This window comes from Passer domesticus, chromosome 16 (genome assembly GCF_036417665.1).
Source record: "Passer domesticus isolate bPasDom1 chromosome 16, bPasDom1.hap1, whole genome shotgun sequence".
In the NCBI taxonomy this organism is placed as follows: Eukaryota; Metazoa; Chordata; class Aves; order Passeriformes; family Passeridae; genus Passer; species Passer domesticus.
The window spans coordinates 4,259,462-4,277,573 of record NC_087489.1 but is presented as its reverse complement, the minus strand read 5'-3'; the positions used below and the strand labels follow the sequence as shown (position 1 = coordinate 4,277,573).

Genomic DNA, 18,112 nt, shown 5'->3' with positions numbered 1-18,112 from the left:
AATAAAGCCTGTAACAAATGGACTGAACACACTCAGTTCTGCTAGCCAGCTCCTGGTGAGCTTCTCAAACACACCCTTCCCCACAGCACACAGGTAAGATGTCACAGGATGCTCAGTCTAATGTGAATTTACACCTACAGGAGATTATGTTTCCATATCTGTTCTTGTTGCGGTTCTCGTCTTCCTTGGCCGTATCCCAGGACGCTGTCTGCCCCTCGGGGAGTGCCTGCAAAATAAACAGAAAGGGGGGGTTTAAAACATCTGGCCAATGCCTTCAGGTGGGGGAAGAGGCCTAAAGAAGAAGAGCAGGGCAAAATAAAGGAGCTGCATAATTCAGTAGCTGACCAAGGAAACACTGTTGGTGAGGGCAGGGCACCTCCACTAATGGGAAAAGCAGAGCTTCATGCAGACCATTTGCATCTCTTGTCTTCTGCCAGCCAAAAATCATTTTCCTCCTGCTACTTCGCATCTGAAATGATCAGGGGAATTTGTTTCTGGCTGCACAGTCACAGGTTAACCTCATTTCCCCTGTAGAATGGGACCTGGGGAGATTTCACTTGACTACACCTCTAAGAAAACCCAGTGGCTGAAACCAAGTGCTCAGCCTTTCATATTTAAGCTGAAAATAGAGTGGTTTCATCTATTTCTGCGTTAATAATGGGTGATGCAATACAAGCCATTCGCTGGATTTCTCTGGGGAAAGATAAAGCAGCTCAGGGTTTTAGATCATGTATAAGAAAGAGAGGAAAAACGAGGTAAATCATGCTCATGAAGCACGAGAATAAACAGCCATTTTCCTAAAATCTGCGCTTTCAGATGAGGAAGGAAGAGGGAAAGGAGCTGGCAGCACACAGTGCCACCCTCCCTGCAGCTCAGCCCTACAACTATTCTGCACACCCTCACATGAGCCACTTTATCCTAGAGACATGTCCAGGAGGGATTTTCAAGGCAGAGCCTGGAAAGCAGCAGTTGGAGGATGGTCCTGCCTTTCTTGGAAAAAACATGGGTGAAGAGAGCAGCCCCTCCTGAACTGCCTCCCTAGTTCTGCCTCCTCCCAGTTGTACCCCTAACAGGATTCTACATCACTAAAATCATCATTGGAAGTTTTATTATTTCTGTCCCTGGGGAATTACAGAGGGTTTAAACCACAGTCGTTGTAGAATCACATCTGCCTCAGCCAGCAGCGGGTAGTTTGACACAGCTGTGTTACAAAATGAATTTATATTCATCTTCAGAAGCCACCCAGGTCTATTATGTGCCTGAATGCAATAGCAGAGAGACACAGTTAGGATCTACAACACTGGTGTTACAATTAAACTTAATGTGAGCAAACCCCTGGCAGAGCAGATCGCTGTGAATTTCCCGCAAAGGGTTCCAGGACAGAAAATGTCAGGCACTGCAGCACTGCCATGAGCTCTGCTGACAAAGACAGGGACGCTGAGTTCCTATTCAAAAGCCCAGGAGAAAGAGTAATAACTCTGTAATTGGTGAGGGCTTTGATCACACATATATTTCCTTTGCAGACTGTTGTTTCCAAAGAGCAGCTCATCTTCTGAGGAAAAACACCCTACCAAGAAACCCACATGCAACAAAAAAACCCCTCTGAGTGAAAGAAAAGAGGTGAAGAAGGCTCATTTTCATCTTCAAAGAGCGAGAAAAAGGTGCCTTATTTTCCCGCTAATATTGAATTACAGCAGATTGACCAGAGAATGGCAACTGTCATTAGGTGCCTAATAAGAGCTATCTGAAAAGAAAAAGAAATAAAAGAAAATCCTTTCTCATGACTTCCACATGGGAGAAGCTATCTTGGCCAGAGAAAATATATTCAGGTCCAATAAATCCCTTTTCAACAAACCGTATCCTTTCATTTGATTTGAACATGCAATTCTCCACTGAAATTGATGTTTTTATGTTTGCTGATAGAGCCTCCGAAGATTGGAGAGTCCGGGATTTTTCATTTCTTTCAATACCACAGAAATCCCTGCTTTCCAGAGAACTGACCAGCTCTGAAGGGAGGGAGCACAGCTCTGGTTGGTGATGAACACAAACCGCCTTTGCAGGGACACCCCTAAAATCTCCACTTTTATAAACATCAGATGAACAAATTGGAGGAACTCCATGTACAACCCAAATAATTTGGCCATGAGATCCCAAAAAATGCAGCATCAAGAACTGGAACTACATTAAAAAGAAAGACAAGAATATTGATTACAATTGTCTTGCATCCAGAAAATGAGGAGCATGGCTAATGCTTTGTTCCTTAGGATTTTATGGTACAATAAGTATCTCTATAATTGTGAAAAGAGTCCTGTTTCTATCTGCATTATCAGCAGTGTTAAATCAGGACAGATCACTCAGGCACTGGTATTTAATCCATTTTTACCAGTAAATTCTCCCCCTTCTTTCTTTGAGTTGGTAACAGAAGACTCTAAGTGTTCAAAAAAACCTATACTTGATTTTTAGGCTTTTTCTACTTCTAAAACTCCCTAAACTTCTCTTAGAGAAGTTTTGTGAAATCTATATTGAAATTTCTTCCCACTAGTGGAATTTAGGTTACAGTGAAGCTTTTTAAACTAAATTGATCTAAATTTTAGCTGAAATTACAAGGATAGATCTCTCAAAGTCAGCTTCATCTCAATCAAGCTTCCTAAGCACCACAGCCCAGCCATAACTGAAGTGTTCCCATTAAACTGAGGCTCACTGCAAGCCAATTTGAATTTTGGATGGATGCATTTAGTTAGTTTGCTGTTTGCTTTTAATTTAAATACAAAAAATCTAATCCTTCATTTTCACTGATCCACCTTAATGCTACAGTTTTGCTGCCAAAGGCAACAACATCAATTCAAAGCCTTCCTGTTCATCCCAACGTGTGCCACAGAGCCCTGGCCCTCCTCCTGAAGCCATTCTCTTCTCAACAGTGGTGGAAAAACTCTTCCCACAAATCTGCTGGGAGCCAGAATTAAACATTACCTGGGCTAAAAAACATACTCTGAAAAAAAGTATCTTATCCATTCATTTTGCAGTGTCCCATCGTAGCCCGGACCATCAGATCTACTCTTCTGGCCACATGCAAATGTGTAGGCAGAAATCAAAGGGTTAAACTCCAGGAGTGAATTCCACAATCTGAAGGCTCTCAGCACTAAGATGTTTGAGGAAAGAAGCCACAAAAACTAAAATAACTAAACAGTCTCAGTAATGCAGCAGGAGAATGTGCATTAGTGACATCCTAAATCATAATGGAAAATGAGTCTGGATAATTAAGCCTATTATCTCCTTAGCCAGTAATCGGTGCTTGCAATAAGTCTGCGGGACTGGTCCCACAGCTCCCAACAAATCAGAGCTGATATGTTCTGGAAAAGGAGCTGGTGACATTTAGATGTGCCCCGTTTAAATGTTTATGGCTATTCCCAACCCCAAGCAGTGCCATCTACGCCCAGCGCCGCTGACAGATTTTTCTCTGTTCCTCTTGTTTTACCACTGAACAGAAGCAGCACCAAAAAGGCCCAAAGCCCCACTTTGCCCTCAGGTGCAGCAGGCAGCCCCAAAATAACAGGGACAGGGAGTGCTGACAGATTCTCCCACTGTTCACACCCAGTTAACACTCATTTCACACCAGCACTCACACCCCTCACACCATCCCATCCTGCTTCTCAGCTCCTCCTGGAGCTACCAGGAATATTTTTCTAGATGCCTTCAGCAAAACAAGCTGCCTGTGCTCACACGTGTAGGTGCAGGCATCCTTTAAACAAATATGGAATGCAATTTCCAGGTTACTCGGCGGAGACGGGAACACAGAGAGATAAGAGATTGTCATGTGTGACTGATATGCTCCGTTCAAAGTGATTTTTCATGAGAGTAAAATTATTTGGTAACATGTCACTAAACAGGCTGCAATTTATGCTATCAATTTGCAAAGTAAGTAGAAAATCAGCTCCTTAGAAGAAAAAAAAAGAGCATATTTGGAGGTGACACTGATATTAGTGTCTGAAAACACATTTTAAAAGAGACATCAAATTCTTTCTTGAGATTTTATCAGCTGCTCTGCAAAGCGTCTTGCAAAGCCAATTTTGCAGCTCTGTGCTCCTGCAGATCCCAGGCTGAGCCTCACTCACAGCCAGCTCAAACCTCCCACCTTCCAGGAGCTCTCCTGCTCCCTGACACACTCCCCACTGCTATTTGGAGCTGAAGTGCTGCCTCCATCCCATGCTCCCAACCCAAATCCCACCGTGGAAAACGCCTGCCTTTACAGCTGATGGAAGGGTGGAACAGCACAGGGGATTTGTGAGCTTGTGGCGTTCTCCAGGCCCTTCCTTGCAAAGAAAGGAATTATGCAAATCTGTGTAATGTCATCATCCTTACACACGTCTGCAGACAGCACTTTCTGAGGAAGGCAGAGCTCGTGGAGCTGAAAGTTGCATTGACATTTTTCATGCTAATGTGCTATTTTGATAATTACCGATGCCAGCGCCAGAAAATTACATATATGCCAGCACCTGTTTTCTTCTTGAACATCAAGAACTGGGTCTTAGGGCATCTCTAATTGAGCTCAATGCAGTTTTGGGTACTCCTCATGGAAATGGAGGCCAAGGGGGGCTGAGTAAATCTCCTCAGAGAATTATTAACCTTTTTCAATATTAAACAAAGCTCTTTATATTGATAGTTTAATTAGCCTGCTTGATTATGGGGCAAGAGTGCCTAGACCTGGTTAACATACAGTTCCAGAAACATATGCTATGATAGTTTGTGATTCCATCTGATTAAAAAAAACACTCCCTGGTGAGGACCAGGAAAAGACAGGCTCCAAATTACAGCAAACCTCAGCACTCAGGACACAAACCCCACGGACTCTCATTTGCAGGGTGGAAAAGTGAGCTGTTTTCATTAAGTAACTTATTTTCACAGCTGTTACATTATTTTTAAATAGTTTTAATGCCACTATGCATATTAATTTCTTATTGCCTTCCCACGAGCTTACTACATTCATTATAATTATCACTTGCTAGAGCTGAGTCTCACATATGTTTGATGCTATTTCCCTCTTCTGTTTGCTCTGCTCTAAATGTGTTTTCCTCTTCCAAATCATCCCCAACATCATGTCTTCTGGTCATGTGGATTATATTCCTGATCATTCCAGCTTGAAGGGGGAAGAGGTGAGGGGAAAGAGGGCAGCTTTCATTTTTCCAGCTTTGCCTTTACTCCTCTCCTCACATGGAATTGGTAGAGGATGTCAGTCAAGCCTATTCTGAGCCAGAGGTTTGATCATATTGGAAAATTTCACCTCCATTTAAACTACAAAAATACCTGCCCTTGACTTGACAATTGTGCATTGAGGTCATTGTGCTGTGATTTCATGTGATCAGTTATGAGAGGGGACTTGGAGCTCCCAAAAAGCTCAGGCAAAACCCTTTCCTTTTCTCACAGCCCGGCTCACACTACTCAAGGAAAACACTGATAAGGAAAGGACTGTGGGACTGCAGGTTCAGCACCTGCTGAATATTTACTGTCTGCTCTTTATGGGACAGAGGCACGAGCACAGTGTCACCCACTTATTGCTGTACTGAACACCTTCACTTTGGAATGGAGGGCCTCCAAAGACTGATAGTGCTGCAAAACCCTGCCCTCAAAACCAAAATCAGAAAGAAAAGGATTAGGAGGGTGAATTAAGTAAAAGAAACTCTCAAAACCAGCTACTCTCCCCTACCAAGCTTCCACCCTTCATGAGTGCAACTTCCCTACTCAGCCCCGTGAAGAAAGGCTCCTCTCACCTCATACTCCTCCTTGAAGCCATAGCCCTGTCCCCTCTTCATCTGGGTGATGTGCTGCAGCAGGTCTGCCACTCGGATGGCCGGCTGGAACTGCCCCCGGGGGTAGGACATCTCCACGGGCTCGCAGCTGCGGTACGGGTGGGTCTGGATGGTCAGCGTGGGCTGCGCCAGCTCCCCGTGGCTGCTGTCTGTCGGGGACACAGGAGGCAGAACAAGCTTTCAGCTACCTGGTATTTCCAGTTTCATCCTCACTCTGTTTATTTAACAGCACCCCCCAGGCTGGTGCAGGCAAAAAGAAGTGAAGAAATGAATACAAAACACAGGCTTATCTAAAATATCACTAAGGACTAAATATATGCTTGAATATTTTTTTTTGTGTCAAGCAAACAAACCCAAAAAGACAGGGAGAGAGTGAACAGCCACTCAGGCTAACAAGGATATGGCACATCAAGGGTGAGCTCCCCACAGCAACTCCAACAGAGCCACATAGCTACTGTCTTCCCAAACCTGCAAAGAACAGGGCTCAGAGATACACAGAGATGAGCAAGAGATCCAGGCAGGATTTGGGGTGTACAGCATGAGATAACTGAGAGGGACCCCAGTGAACAGCAAGCAAATGATTAGCATTTCAAATAAGTCAGGATGCACAGGCAAAGTGAACTGCTCTGCTAGTTCAGGCCTAAAATTTTGTATGTCAATGACAAAGATGTAATATCATCAGGAAAAAAAATCAACCAGCATAGAAACAGAGTTATCTTATGTGGAGAAATTTAAATTTCAGATATGTCAACTTAATAGAAAAGCAGGTAATTTTGAAAGAAGTGGATTTAAAGAAATCTCTCACTATGCAGATGGAATTGCAACTTCATATCCCCAGCAAAACTGTATGCACAACAAAATATTCCCAGTTAACTAACAGAAAAGAAATAATAACTTCAATAACCAAACAATTCACTGTAACAATCTTTAACAACAGGAACTCAGACTAAATGAAAAATTCAATGACTTATCTAGCAGAGCTGTCCAAATTTAAGTAGTTGGCCAAATATAGCACTGTTTTTTCCTAGGACTGCAGGGATCTGAGATGCTCAGCTCCTTTCACACATAAAACCTGCATCAATTCTTTCTGGCCTTACCCAAACCAAGGTATTAGCAAACAGAAAATGCACCTCCCTCAGATTGTTCACAAAATCCCCTTGAGCTTTTACACACAGGGTTTGTTTCTTACAGCAAGTTCACCGACAAAGAGCTGAGACAACACCCCTGGAGAGCAACACTGCGGCCACGTTTTTAAAGGGATAAAGAGTAAATAAATCAAATTGCAATTTCAGGGTGATTTCTGTGAGGCAGAAAGTCTTGGAATGCTCTTGTGAACATTGCTCTGCTTGAGAAACCACTGTGGTGTTTGGGCAGGGGCTGCCCATGTCCCTCCTGCAAAGGTGGGCAGGAGCAGAGAGCTGAGGGCATCCCACTGTGTCCTCAGCACAGACATGACAAACAGCAATTCAGCTGGTTTATTATTAGATTAGGGGAAGATGTGAAAGCAGGGATATGCTCTGTTTGGTAGCTGCAGGACTGTGAGGAGATAGGAATGCCAGCAGTGGACACTGCTGCAGGGCAAGCTCATCAGCAGTGGGACATCAACGCGGCTGGGGGGTGAATTGTCAGAGATGCTGAACACAGCCTGCTCCTCTGAAATAAATTAGCACAGTGATCATCTGCTTTGAAGATTACACTCCTGAATTTCAGGATTTCTGAGTCCCAGGTTCTCATAAACACAGTCACATTCCCAGGACACTCAGACTTACAGAACTATGGCTCAAGCAAAGCAATCCTCAAACACAAAATGTGAATAAATTTGGGATTTAAGGAAGAGTAACATCCAAAGCATTTGTATAATCATCCCTAATGCTCTGACTAATGACAGTGTGAGAACTCTGAACAGAGGGAATTTCAAGGCTTATTAATTCCCCTAGTTGGATTCGCTTTCCCAGTGCATCTTTGCTCCCCTATTCCCTATTAACCTCCTGTAATGAAAAGGAGAAGATTTTTATCGCGGACCATTTCCGACAGACGTACTATGCTTAATTTTCCATCATTAGGTTTAATACAAACCCAATTTCACAATTGGCTTCTCTGAGGAACCTGCAAGTAATGCCACATTTTTATCAGCCCCAATTAAAAAACATTACGAGATCCCAATTCGAGAGGGAGTCTTAAAACTAATGTGTGGTTCTGGTACTAATTCGGGCAGGGCACACGCAGAGCACAGGCGACTTGTAAAATGGAGCTCAGATCAGCCAGCTGCTTTGCAGGCAATTACTAATTTCTCTCTTCATCAGTTCCTTTAATTCTGGTGTACTTGGCTCTCTTCTCAGAGAGATGTGTCACAGGGAGAGGTGAAAGCCAGGAATCGTTTTTTCCAGAATAACTTCCCTTAAGGTAGGCACTCACAGTGTGGAGGTGAGAGTAGAAGAAGGTGCTCAGCAGCACAGAGGGGTCTGTCTCTGGCCTTTGAGCCCATAGTGACAGCTGGTCTCTTTGGTTAATGTGATAAAAATTGGTGCAAATCCCTCTGATTGTAGGAACAGCTCAGAATGTGGCACAGAAGCTCAGAATGGTTTGGGCATGGAAGGGACAATCTCATTTCAATATCCCAGGTTGCTCCAAGCCCTATCCAACCTGGCCTTGGACACTTCCAGGGATCCAGAGGCAGCCCCAGCTTCTCTGGGCACCCTGTGCCAGGGTCTCAGCACCATCACATGGAAGAATGTAAAATGTGGTCTGTGGCAGCACCATATGTGTGCCTCACTCAGTCAGGGTTTTTGCTTCAAGAAAAGCATCACACAATGTGGGTTACATCCCTCTCCACTCTGGGACACACAGCTGAAACTGTTCAGGCCATCAACTCCTCCAGTCCTCTGTGACAAGCACATCATGCATGGCACCTGTGCTGCCTGCAAAAAAATCCTAACCCCAACAACAGCAGCAGCTCTGGACTCTCAGTTGCTCCCACCAGCATTTTATCTGGGCCGAGGAAGATGTAGAGGAGCTTTTTAGGGCACAAATTGCTGTGTGTAAGCTGAGCTTAACACTTCCATGTTCTGCTAATAAAGCCTGATGCAGGTTACAGTTGTTCCCTCTCCATCTAATCACCCCACGAGTGTGGAGCTGAGCATGGTAATGAGGCCTGCACCTCTCAGGATGTGTTTGCAGCAATTCTGTGAACAATTCAAAATGCAGGTGGGAGGGGACGTGGCAGCAGACTAGTCTCTCACTAGGACAGTCAACCAAAAGAGTCTTTGGAGGGCTAGCAAACAGGCTTTGCTTCTCCTTCTGTGTGCAGCTATAATGCACATCTCATTCCTTTTGGCACCATTATTACTGGGAAAGACAACAAAGATTCCAGCAAAGTCAGGCTGATGCTTTAATTGTTGCACTAAAGGCAAGTAAAAGAAGTTAAAGTAATTTTCCATAGTCCCTTTTCTCTGTCTACTTCTCACAAACATTTCCCCAGTCCCCTGCAAATGAGAATGATTTGCAGGGCAAATTGGCCAAGACTTTGCACTAAATTTTTGGCAGTGCCTATAAAGCATGTGTGCCTTTGATGAGTTTTCAGGGAGAAAAGCAAAACAGAAAAATAGGGGTTTTTTTGGTGTGTTTTTTTTAATGGGAAAGTTGCAGGAAACTACTGCATGTGGAGGATCATGCATCAGGTGTTTTTTAAAATTGTATTTCATATGCACAATTATTCTAGTCATATGTTCTTGTGCTTTTGATAGGAACACACCCCACCATATTTCACTGCATTCCATAGATGGAATACCATTCCAAGAAATAATTCAAATTAAAACAGTTCAGGAGGTGGTGATTCCATTCTGACCCCTAAAATTGTGGCACTGGTTAATTACCCTTGCTGACTAAACATTTCTTAATTGCAATTTGATTTTGCTTAGCTTCGATTGCAGGCACTGAATCTTATTATACCTTCTGTTAGATTAAAGAGCCCTCTGAGCATTTGAAATCCTGACCCATGCAGGCACTGATCAAATCTCTTCTTCAGTTTCTCTTTGATAAAGTAAATCAATTGAGAGCTTCTGAAGTCTCATTAGGGCAGGTTGCTCAGGGCTCCAGCTCCTTCCTAGAACAATCTCCAATTTTCCACAGTTCTATTTGTGCAGCTGTAAATAAGGCAGGTATTCTGCATGTGGCTGGGAACATGCTGTTGATGACAGGATTGCTTCTAATACCAGCAGCTTGCGACAGCAAAGGGTGTTGCCAGCTTGTTTGTAACCCTTTCAGTGCTGCTCTTACTCCCCATACCAAGATGTCCTTTGCCAACTCAGAATTTTTGATTCTGGAAGCTGGCATTTTCATGATCCCCCATCCCTGTAAGTCCAAGGCCAGGTTGGATGGGGCTTGGAGCAGCCTGGTCTGGTGGAAAGTGTCCCTGCCTATGGCAGGGGGTGGAAGGAGATGAGCTTTAAAGTTCCTTCCAACCCAAAACATTTGTGATCAGCTTGAGAGCTCACCTAACACCCTGAAATTTTGTAGAACACAGTAAATTAATGATTCCCTATCTCTTACACAGCTTGGCTGATTGGGAAACTCTTCAGGTATCTCAGCTCATGTGTTCAGTGTGAAACTGCAGAGAAGCAAATATAATAATGCTGACCTCACATATTCACAAATTCTCCCTGCCTGTGAAATGGTGCTTTTTGTGAATGTCTTTGCTGGGGAAATAATAATGAACTTGCTGAAATCAACCCTGAGGTCTTATTGTGCCAAGAAGTAAGAGAGTCCAGCACACAGAGAGGAGCTGGAACAGAGGTCACTTCAGTGGAATCTTCCCCCCTCTGATGAGCAGCCCTGACAGTGAGTTATTATTGCTTGCCTGCTGCTACACCACCTTGTGTTCTGTACTTTTGTGCTTCTCAGACAAGTAAAATAAATATGTTTGCCTCCACAGAAAAACTGATGAACTTCTCCATAAATGTCGCAGATAAGATGAAGAGCAGCTGAGAAATTAGATTGCCAGTCTGGAAGTGGCTCTGTATGATCAGAGCCCTGTGCAACATCCCAGTAAGGCTGCTGGGAGGGGTGCTGCTCACCCAGAGCACCTTTAGGGATTAAAGCTTTAGATGCTTTTCTAGAGATCATTTGTTTTGTAAACATTGTTAGACTGAGAAATGGTTATCTGGGCATAGAGTACCATGTTGTCTCCTGACCAGAAAACTCACCCATGCCTCTCACAACTAAAAGCAAAGCTGCACTCCTGTGTCATCTTCTACACTGCAGAAGCTTCTCTCAAAACTTTTGCTTTAATGTCCACAAATTCCTCCTGTGACTAAAATGACAGGGCTATCATATCTGCTTATTTTTTTTATTCTCTTAGCCTTGGCAAGTGATAAGATGCGATACGACACCCTTTGCACAAAATAAATTAGGTTTTGAGTGGTGTTTGTGATGGATTTAATTGCACACAGAGCCAGTCTCTCCACACTAGAGCAAAGGCTGTCAATTCTTTGACATCTTCCGAGGGTGACTAGAGCATGGCTAATACCTCTTCCCCCTACACCACGGATATGGTGCAAGATGAAAAATAATTTGCTTTTTTGTGTGTGTCAAGGCTTTATTATATGATAAATACCCAGTTCTAATATTCTATCTACAATACCAACAGAGGTATGGCAAAACACCATTTATCTAATGATATCAAATGAGCTCTGAAAGGGCACATTCCTTAACAAAGCCTTCTGACAGCAGGCTTGACAGAGCACACAGGGTGCACCTTTCATTTCAAAGGCATGAAGAAGCCAGACATAGATAATTTTTTTTAAAGTAAGTAATTTTTTTTTACATATCCTAGAACTTTGTAAGAATTACTTGGTTAACACCAAGCATAAGAGTATTCTAATCTTATAAGAGCATTCTAATAAGAATATTAAAGCATTCTAATATTACAGGAGTATTCTTACATAAGAGTATTCTGATCTTCTAAAAATTATTACATACATTTTCTTCATCAGGTAACATAGAAGAAAATCCTGTTAAAGGTGCAAAGAAGATGCTTCGGTGATGTGGGCAATGATTTGGGATTATTTGGTAGAAATATAACTGTGAAGCTCTTTGGATGTGTGGAGCTCACCAAGCCAAATCTCTCTTTGCCTCCTTGGTGAAAAGAGGCTGCCAGACCAACCCACCTTCCAGAGGTATTCAGCTACATCTGGAAAGCAGCTGGAAACTTCAAAACACCACATGAAACCACAAGCCACTAAAGATTGGAAGAAAGGGTTTTCCAGTTCTACAGGCAGCAAGAAATGCAAGAGAAATTCAGCTCAAGGCCCAGCCTACAAAGGTCTGAACCTTTGGTGCTCACTCTGCCCCTGGCCAAGCTCAGCACAAAGAAGTGCTGGGAAAACCTCTCCCACAGCTCCTTATTAGAGGCTGACTTGGCCTGGAAGGCTTCTGATGCAACTGAGCAGGTCAAGCCATTGAATTTTTGAGCACCCATTGCATAAAAATCACTCATCCCACAATAAAAAGTCAGTGACAGAGGCACCTGCTAAAGCAGCAATACTGGCTTCTTAACATCTTTGAGTCATTCAAGCTAGGATGGAGGATGTACACACAGCAGACTGATTAGGAGTGGGCAAAAAAGCTACAGAAGTCTAAAATCCATGGAAAATTTCTATGTCTTTCTAAGCACAGCCACTTTTTGGTCTGAGACTTTGTGTCAGAGAGCTCTCTCTGCCTGTTCTGCCCATCTGCAGGCACTAAAATCCCTGTCCTCTCGGGAGGGTAGAGACTCTTGTGAGGATCCTCATGAGCAGCTGGAATAAGAACAAGGCTCAATGTCCTTTCCTGCTGCCAGGAGATGCCAATGGATGCAAGGGAAGGAAGGGCATGCTGGGTCCCCTGCAGAGATCCCCTGATGAGAGCTCCTGAACATCTTCAAGAGCTACTGGACACAAATCTTTTCCCCAAAAATAATCTCTAAGGTTGTGCTACCTCATCTTCAAGTGGAAATCTACCTCATGTATTTTTTAGTGTTAGATATTCCCTTCTCTAGTGAAGATGATTGAGCAAAACATTTAAAATGCAGAGTTGTCCACAACTGGAAGACAAACTGACTTCACTAAAAACATGCCTTAATAAAAAAGTATTAATCAGGAATTGGGATAGAGGTGAATCCCAAAATTCCTGTATCATACATGTCACAGCCAAGCCTAGGGAGCCATGCAGTACTGCAAATATAGAACATTTATTAGCAGAAAGCATAATAGATGGGAACAAACAGTACTGAATTGCAGGTACAGATATTGGTAGTGGGATGACTAATCCCTTTTCAAGATATGTTTTTCTTCCCTGGGAATTAATATTAATAAACATCAAAAATTAAACTTATTTTGCTTATGCAGCAACATCTAACATCTGATGGATTTGTCTGAGAAACCAGAACGTCAAGGTTTTAATTTGTCTGCAAGTCACAAGATAGAAATTTCTCCAGTGTCAGAGGCTGTTTCACAACCTGTTAAATTCAGGTGGAACTGGGACAGTGACCAGTCTGTGTAATTCATGTCTTAAAAGTGCTCTGTACTTAACTTCCCATGTAGAAATCAGGGATATCAATCCTTACACAGCTATAGTGCTTAGCAGAAATTTGAAATATTTTTGAATACATAAGCACAAGGCTGATTAGATTCCTATTCCCTCTTTTTCATCTGTAAAATTTGGGGGTTTAAAAGTTTTGGGGGCTTTTGGTGTGGCAGGAGAAGCACAGAGGCAACCCGTTCACTGCTGCTTGAGCTTCAGAGTAGCAAGAGTGCAGTTCACACCTTAATTCCATCAGGGCAAAGGGGGTAAACAGCTCCCCCAAAGAATGGCCAGGCATTCCCAGATGCCAAACACCAGACAGAGAGAGTTTGGTATCTTCCATCAAACTGCAGGTCAGGGCCTTGTTTCTAAAGCACAGCCAAAAAAAGAAACCTGCCTTTAGGCTTTTCTGTTGATGACACTGAGCCTCAGGGAAATGAGAGCAAACCTTCTGGGAAATGGACTCCTTTCCTTCCCCACCCCATTCAGAGGCCCCATTCCCTGCCATCAGCATTTTGGCAGGCAGCAGGATGGATGTGTGTGTTGTGGCAGCCCCTCCAAGCCTCTGTGCCAAGTGACAACCAAGGAACAGCCACTGGTTGTCATTTCTTCCTGGCCTAACTGTGGCCCCTCCCCATGTTCTGAGTGATGTTTGAAGCAGTCATAGTAGATTACTGTGTCTGGAAGGAACATTTGTTGTAGATAATCCAAAATGATAAATCCCACAGGCTAGATTCTGATCAGCCACACATCATCTTTCTGCTCCATAGCAGAGGAATTCGTAAATCAGAGAATCAGAGAGGTTTGGGTGAGAAGGGAACTCAAAGACCATCCAGTGCCACCCCTGCCATGGGCAGGGACACCTTCCACTGTCCCAGGCTGCTCCAAGCCCTGTCCAGCCTGGCCTTGGGCACTGCCAGGGATCCAGGGGCAGCCACAGCTGCTCTGGGCACCCTGTGCCAGGGCCTGCCCACCCTCTCAGGGGAGAATTTCTTTCTGATACCTTATAGAGCCAGAGAGCAGCCTCTGCCTCTCAGGACCTTTGTTATCCTCTCAAACCCATACCTGACTGCCTGAAGGATTTAGTATTTAACTTTCAGCATACACAGAATCAGGTGGAGCCACTTCCCAAAACCAGCCAGGAATTTCTCCAAATAAACTTTATACATGCAGCTTCACCCAAAACTGCAGGCTCCCACCTGCTGCTGACATGCAAATCCTCACTTAAATTTGCAGCCCCTGAGGCAGGTCCAGCCGAGCCTCACACACAGCACAGAGGGGTGTTTTTAAATGGAAACAGGATAATTCACACTAGATAAAAAGACAAAACTTTCTATAAAAAGGGTGGGACACTGGCACAGGTTGCCCAGAGGCGTGGAGGATGCCCCATGCCAGGAAACGTTCCAGGTCAGGCTGGATGGGGCTCTGAGCAATCTGGTCTATAGGAAAGAGTTCCTGCCCATGGCATAGAGAGCTTGCAAAGATCCCTTCCAACCCAAACTGTTCAGTGGTTCTGTGCCAGCTACACAGGCACAACAAGCTGCAGGGTCAGAACCAAGCCTAAGGCAAGGCAGCGTGTGGGAAAGGGGCCCAGAACCCAAATCTCACTGACAAAAGAAACAACGAGTAAACCTTAATTTTTGATTTTTTTTCCTTTGAAAGCAATTAAAAACAATAACAAAATGTGAATGAAACAAGAGTTTTCTGATTAATGCACGAGCACAGGATTAATTCTGATTTTGGAAGCCAAGCACTTTGGGGTGTTATTTTCAGGACACAGAGAGTGTGTTTGCTCTCCAGCTCAGCCCAGCACACCATACCTGTCCTCTTACCTAACAGCGTGGTCGATGGGACGGTGTCTGATGAAACTTTGAGATGGAATTCCGTTCACCCACACGACAGGGATCAATGGAAATCAACAGAGGATCAACAGGAAAAGAAAAGTTACAGAAAATGAAAACAAGGTTAGCTGTGTCTCACACTCAGAAGCCTTGGTCTATTATAGGTTATATTGGGTAACGTACAAAAGCAAAGAAAATTTAGGAATGAAAGAAAAGTCTGGCACTAGTACCTGAGTAGTAGGAATTCAACATAGATTTGCTCTGAAGGGTTTTGCTTTGGACAGAAAATGAACAAGGAGAGGGTGATGCTAGGTAGGAAAGACATAAGGAAAAGACTTTAGACATATATTAAGAGAGAGAAAGAGAACAGGGAGAATGTTCCTCAAAGAACACAGTAATATGGGATATATAAGGCTTATCAAAATGAATTATATTTTTCATTTCAACATGCATATTACATTTATTACATTGTCATCATGATGGATTTTCTTTAATATAAGCACTCCAGACCCCAAATATAGGATTATAGTTACTGTAAATCAATGTGTTCCTAAATAGGATACACACAGAGCTACATTCATAGGTCTACATTCTAAATGTTCTTTTCTTTTAACCAAAAGAGCAAACTTAGGGTTTTGTCTCTAAGAGGAAATTCCTCAAAAATTACCCCCAAAATACAAACTACAGAGAATCAGTATTGACAGTAAAATAAACCTACTCAGACACAATGTACCACAAAAATACACAGGTGGGGTAGCAATTTTTTGGTTAAAACATTACAAGGGACTTGTTCTTCAACCCAGGACTGTTCATAAATCCTATAATCCCTTCCCCTGTGAGCTGGGTTCTGTCAGCAGGACAAGCATCCTTGCCTTCTCCCATTACAGCATTAACTTTTTCTGGACAAGAATTCACAAATTTCCATATTAATCAAATATTGTTTGAAAGGAGGAAGGGCTCAACATCTTCGTTGTAGATTCTTGTCTTGATAGTAAATTTATGAGGCTGGTTTATACCTACAGCAGCAAACATGCACATTCTTATGGTAATCCATCACTTTTGAAGGCATTTTCTTTTGTTATCACTCTGCATTCACTCCCAGAGTTACAGGCATTTATATATCTCCTCCTCAGAATGTTGGGAAACAAGCTAATACAAATCTCAGTACATCAGAAAGATGACAACAGATAACACAGGAAAAACTATTCCATAGCCCAACAGAAGTAGATAAAACTCAGTGTACATCAAGTAATTTCAGAAGCAATTTTTTGTATCTATGGAGAAAACACTGCTTAAAAAATTCAATTTATTCTGTGGAGACACCCAAAGAAGTCCCTGGTCTAGGGAGTTCCATAAAGTCAGAATTGCCTCCTGAGCAGTTTATAATCATCTAGTTAATGAACTCACTCTCATTCTGCATTCTCACACTTTATTTTCAGACCTACATGACTTGAAAACACATGAAAACAATCCGGTTCCTCACACTCTGGTCTGCTGGAGCTCTGCCCCAGCTGCCTTAAGTCATAAAGTTCTTCTGCTTTGGGGCCTCCTGCCCTTTTGTCAGCCTAAATCAGACCCTTCTCTCACCACACTTAGGACACGGCCACATTTCATAAAGTAAGGTCAGTTGGTTTGCCCAGTGTCACAGGGCAAGGCCAGACTCAGGGCTTGGGGCAGGACTCAAGTTTTTTGGAATTTGGGGGTATAAAAGAACTCCTAGGGCCATACTGCCTTTCCAGAGCTGCTGAGGATGAATTTCCAGATAAACACCTCATGTCAGTGGTTTGATTAAAGATGCTACCAACTGAGGTCTATGACATGAACTGTGTTTGTGACACAGGGATGTGACTTTTAGATTCAGATTAAAAAAGAGGGGAAAAAAACCCCAAACAAACCCAAACAAAGCCAAGAAAAAAAAACAGCCCAAAACCAAAACAAATTAAAAACCAAACCAAAAACCTAAACCAAAACTTAAATTCCCAAAAATCCACAATGACAAAAGAGAAGTTTCTTAAAACTTTGGAGAACTTGTTCCTGAAATCAGTCAGGTTGTATAATGAGATGTATACACAGGGCTGCTTTCTAACTAGCATTTCTCACAGGCATTTGGTTCTGTAATCAAAGGAAACACATCCAGAGAGGATTTCACATCAGAGCAGAGATTAAGACTTCATTAAAAATTCTCTTTGTGCTCCCTGGAGTGGCACGTGAGGCCACACAGATCCCTCCAGTCATGCAGAGTGGTGAAGGCTCCTTCCTATTCTGAAAATTATTCTTTAATTTTTATATTTCCTAAACTAGCAAATCCCACAAAAATCCCAAGGAAGCCAGTAAAAGGGAATTTAGTACATTTTCCTTTTATGCCTTTGATAAAATGTGGGTTTGTCTTTTATTTTTAAATTATTTAAAGAAATTTTTAATAAAAGAAACATCTCATGTCCATGACCCTACAAGTCCTTAGACTGCATTTGGCAGGTCACCTAATTAGGAGTGAAAATTATCCATGGGGCAGGAGTAAGAACTACATCTTGCTGTGCTTGTCTTTTGTGAAGACCTTTACATCTTACTGACCATAAAATCATGGAGGGTTGTGGAAAGGTGTGAATTTTGATGTTTCTTGGTACAAATGGATCCCTTAAATCCTGAGTGTCACTTGCCTACACCTCCCTCTCATCTTCTTGTTCTCGTAAGTGAAATCACACTGACTTGGTAACTCGTGGTAGTGGTTCCTACTGCAGAACTCAGTTCCCCCACTTCCAGAATGTTCTGCCTGAAGCATTAAAGCCACTCCTTCATCTGTGTCCCTCCTGCAGGGTGTCTGGAGAGCTGTCTCCCCACAAACTAAGATGTCACACAGGTAAAGCACACCTTAAAAAATCAGTCTCCAGCAAAACTGGCTGCATTTTAATG

At 43.0% G+C, this 18,112-nt stretch overlaps 1 protein-coding gene across 11 annotated transcripts in view; it reads right to left on the bottom strand.

The window, feature by feature from the left end:
* Positions 1-18,112, bottom strand: part of PTPRT (protein tyrosine phosphatase receptor type T) — a 445,906-nt gene that overhangs the window by 33,541 nt on the left and 394,253 nt on the right. For 8 of the 11 annotated variants that reach the window (XM_064391854.1, XM_064391853.1, XM_064391856.1 and 5 more), the window contains 4 exons: positions 15,433-15,510; positions 15,194-15,229; positions 5,766-5,953; positions 139-226 (listed from right to left, as the gene is read on the bottom strand). In XM_064391854.1, the coding sequence (XP_064247924.1) occupies positions 139-226; positions 5,766-5,953; positions 15,194-15,229; positions 15,433-15,510 (390 nt within the window). The remainder of the gene's footprint in view (positions 1-138; positions 227-5,765; positions 5,954-15,193; positions 15,230-15,432; positions 15,511-18,112) is intronic. The other 3 variants (XM_064391860.1, XM_064391861.1, XM_064391858.1) reach the window with 2 other exon arrangements.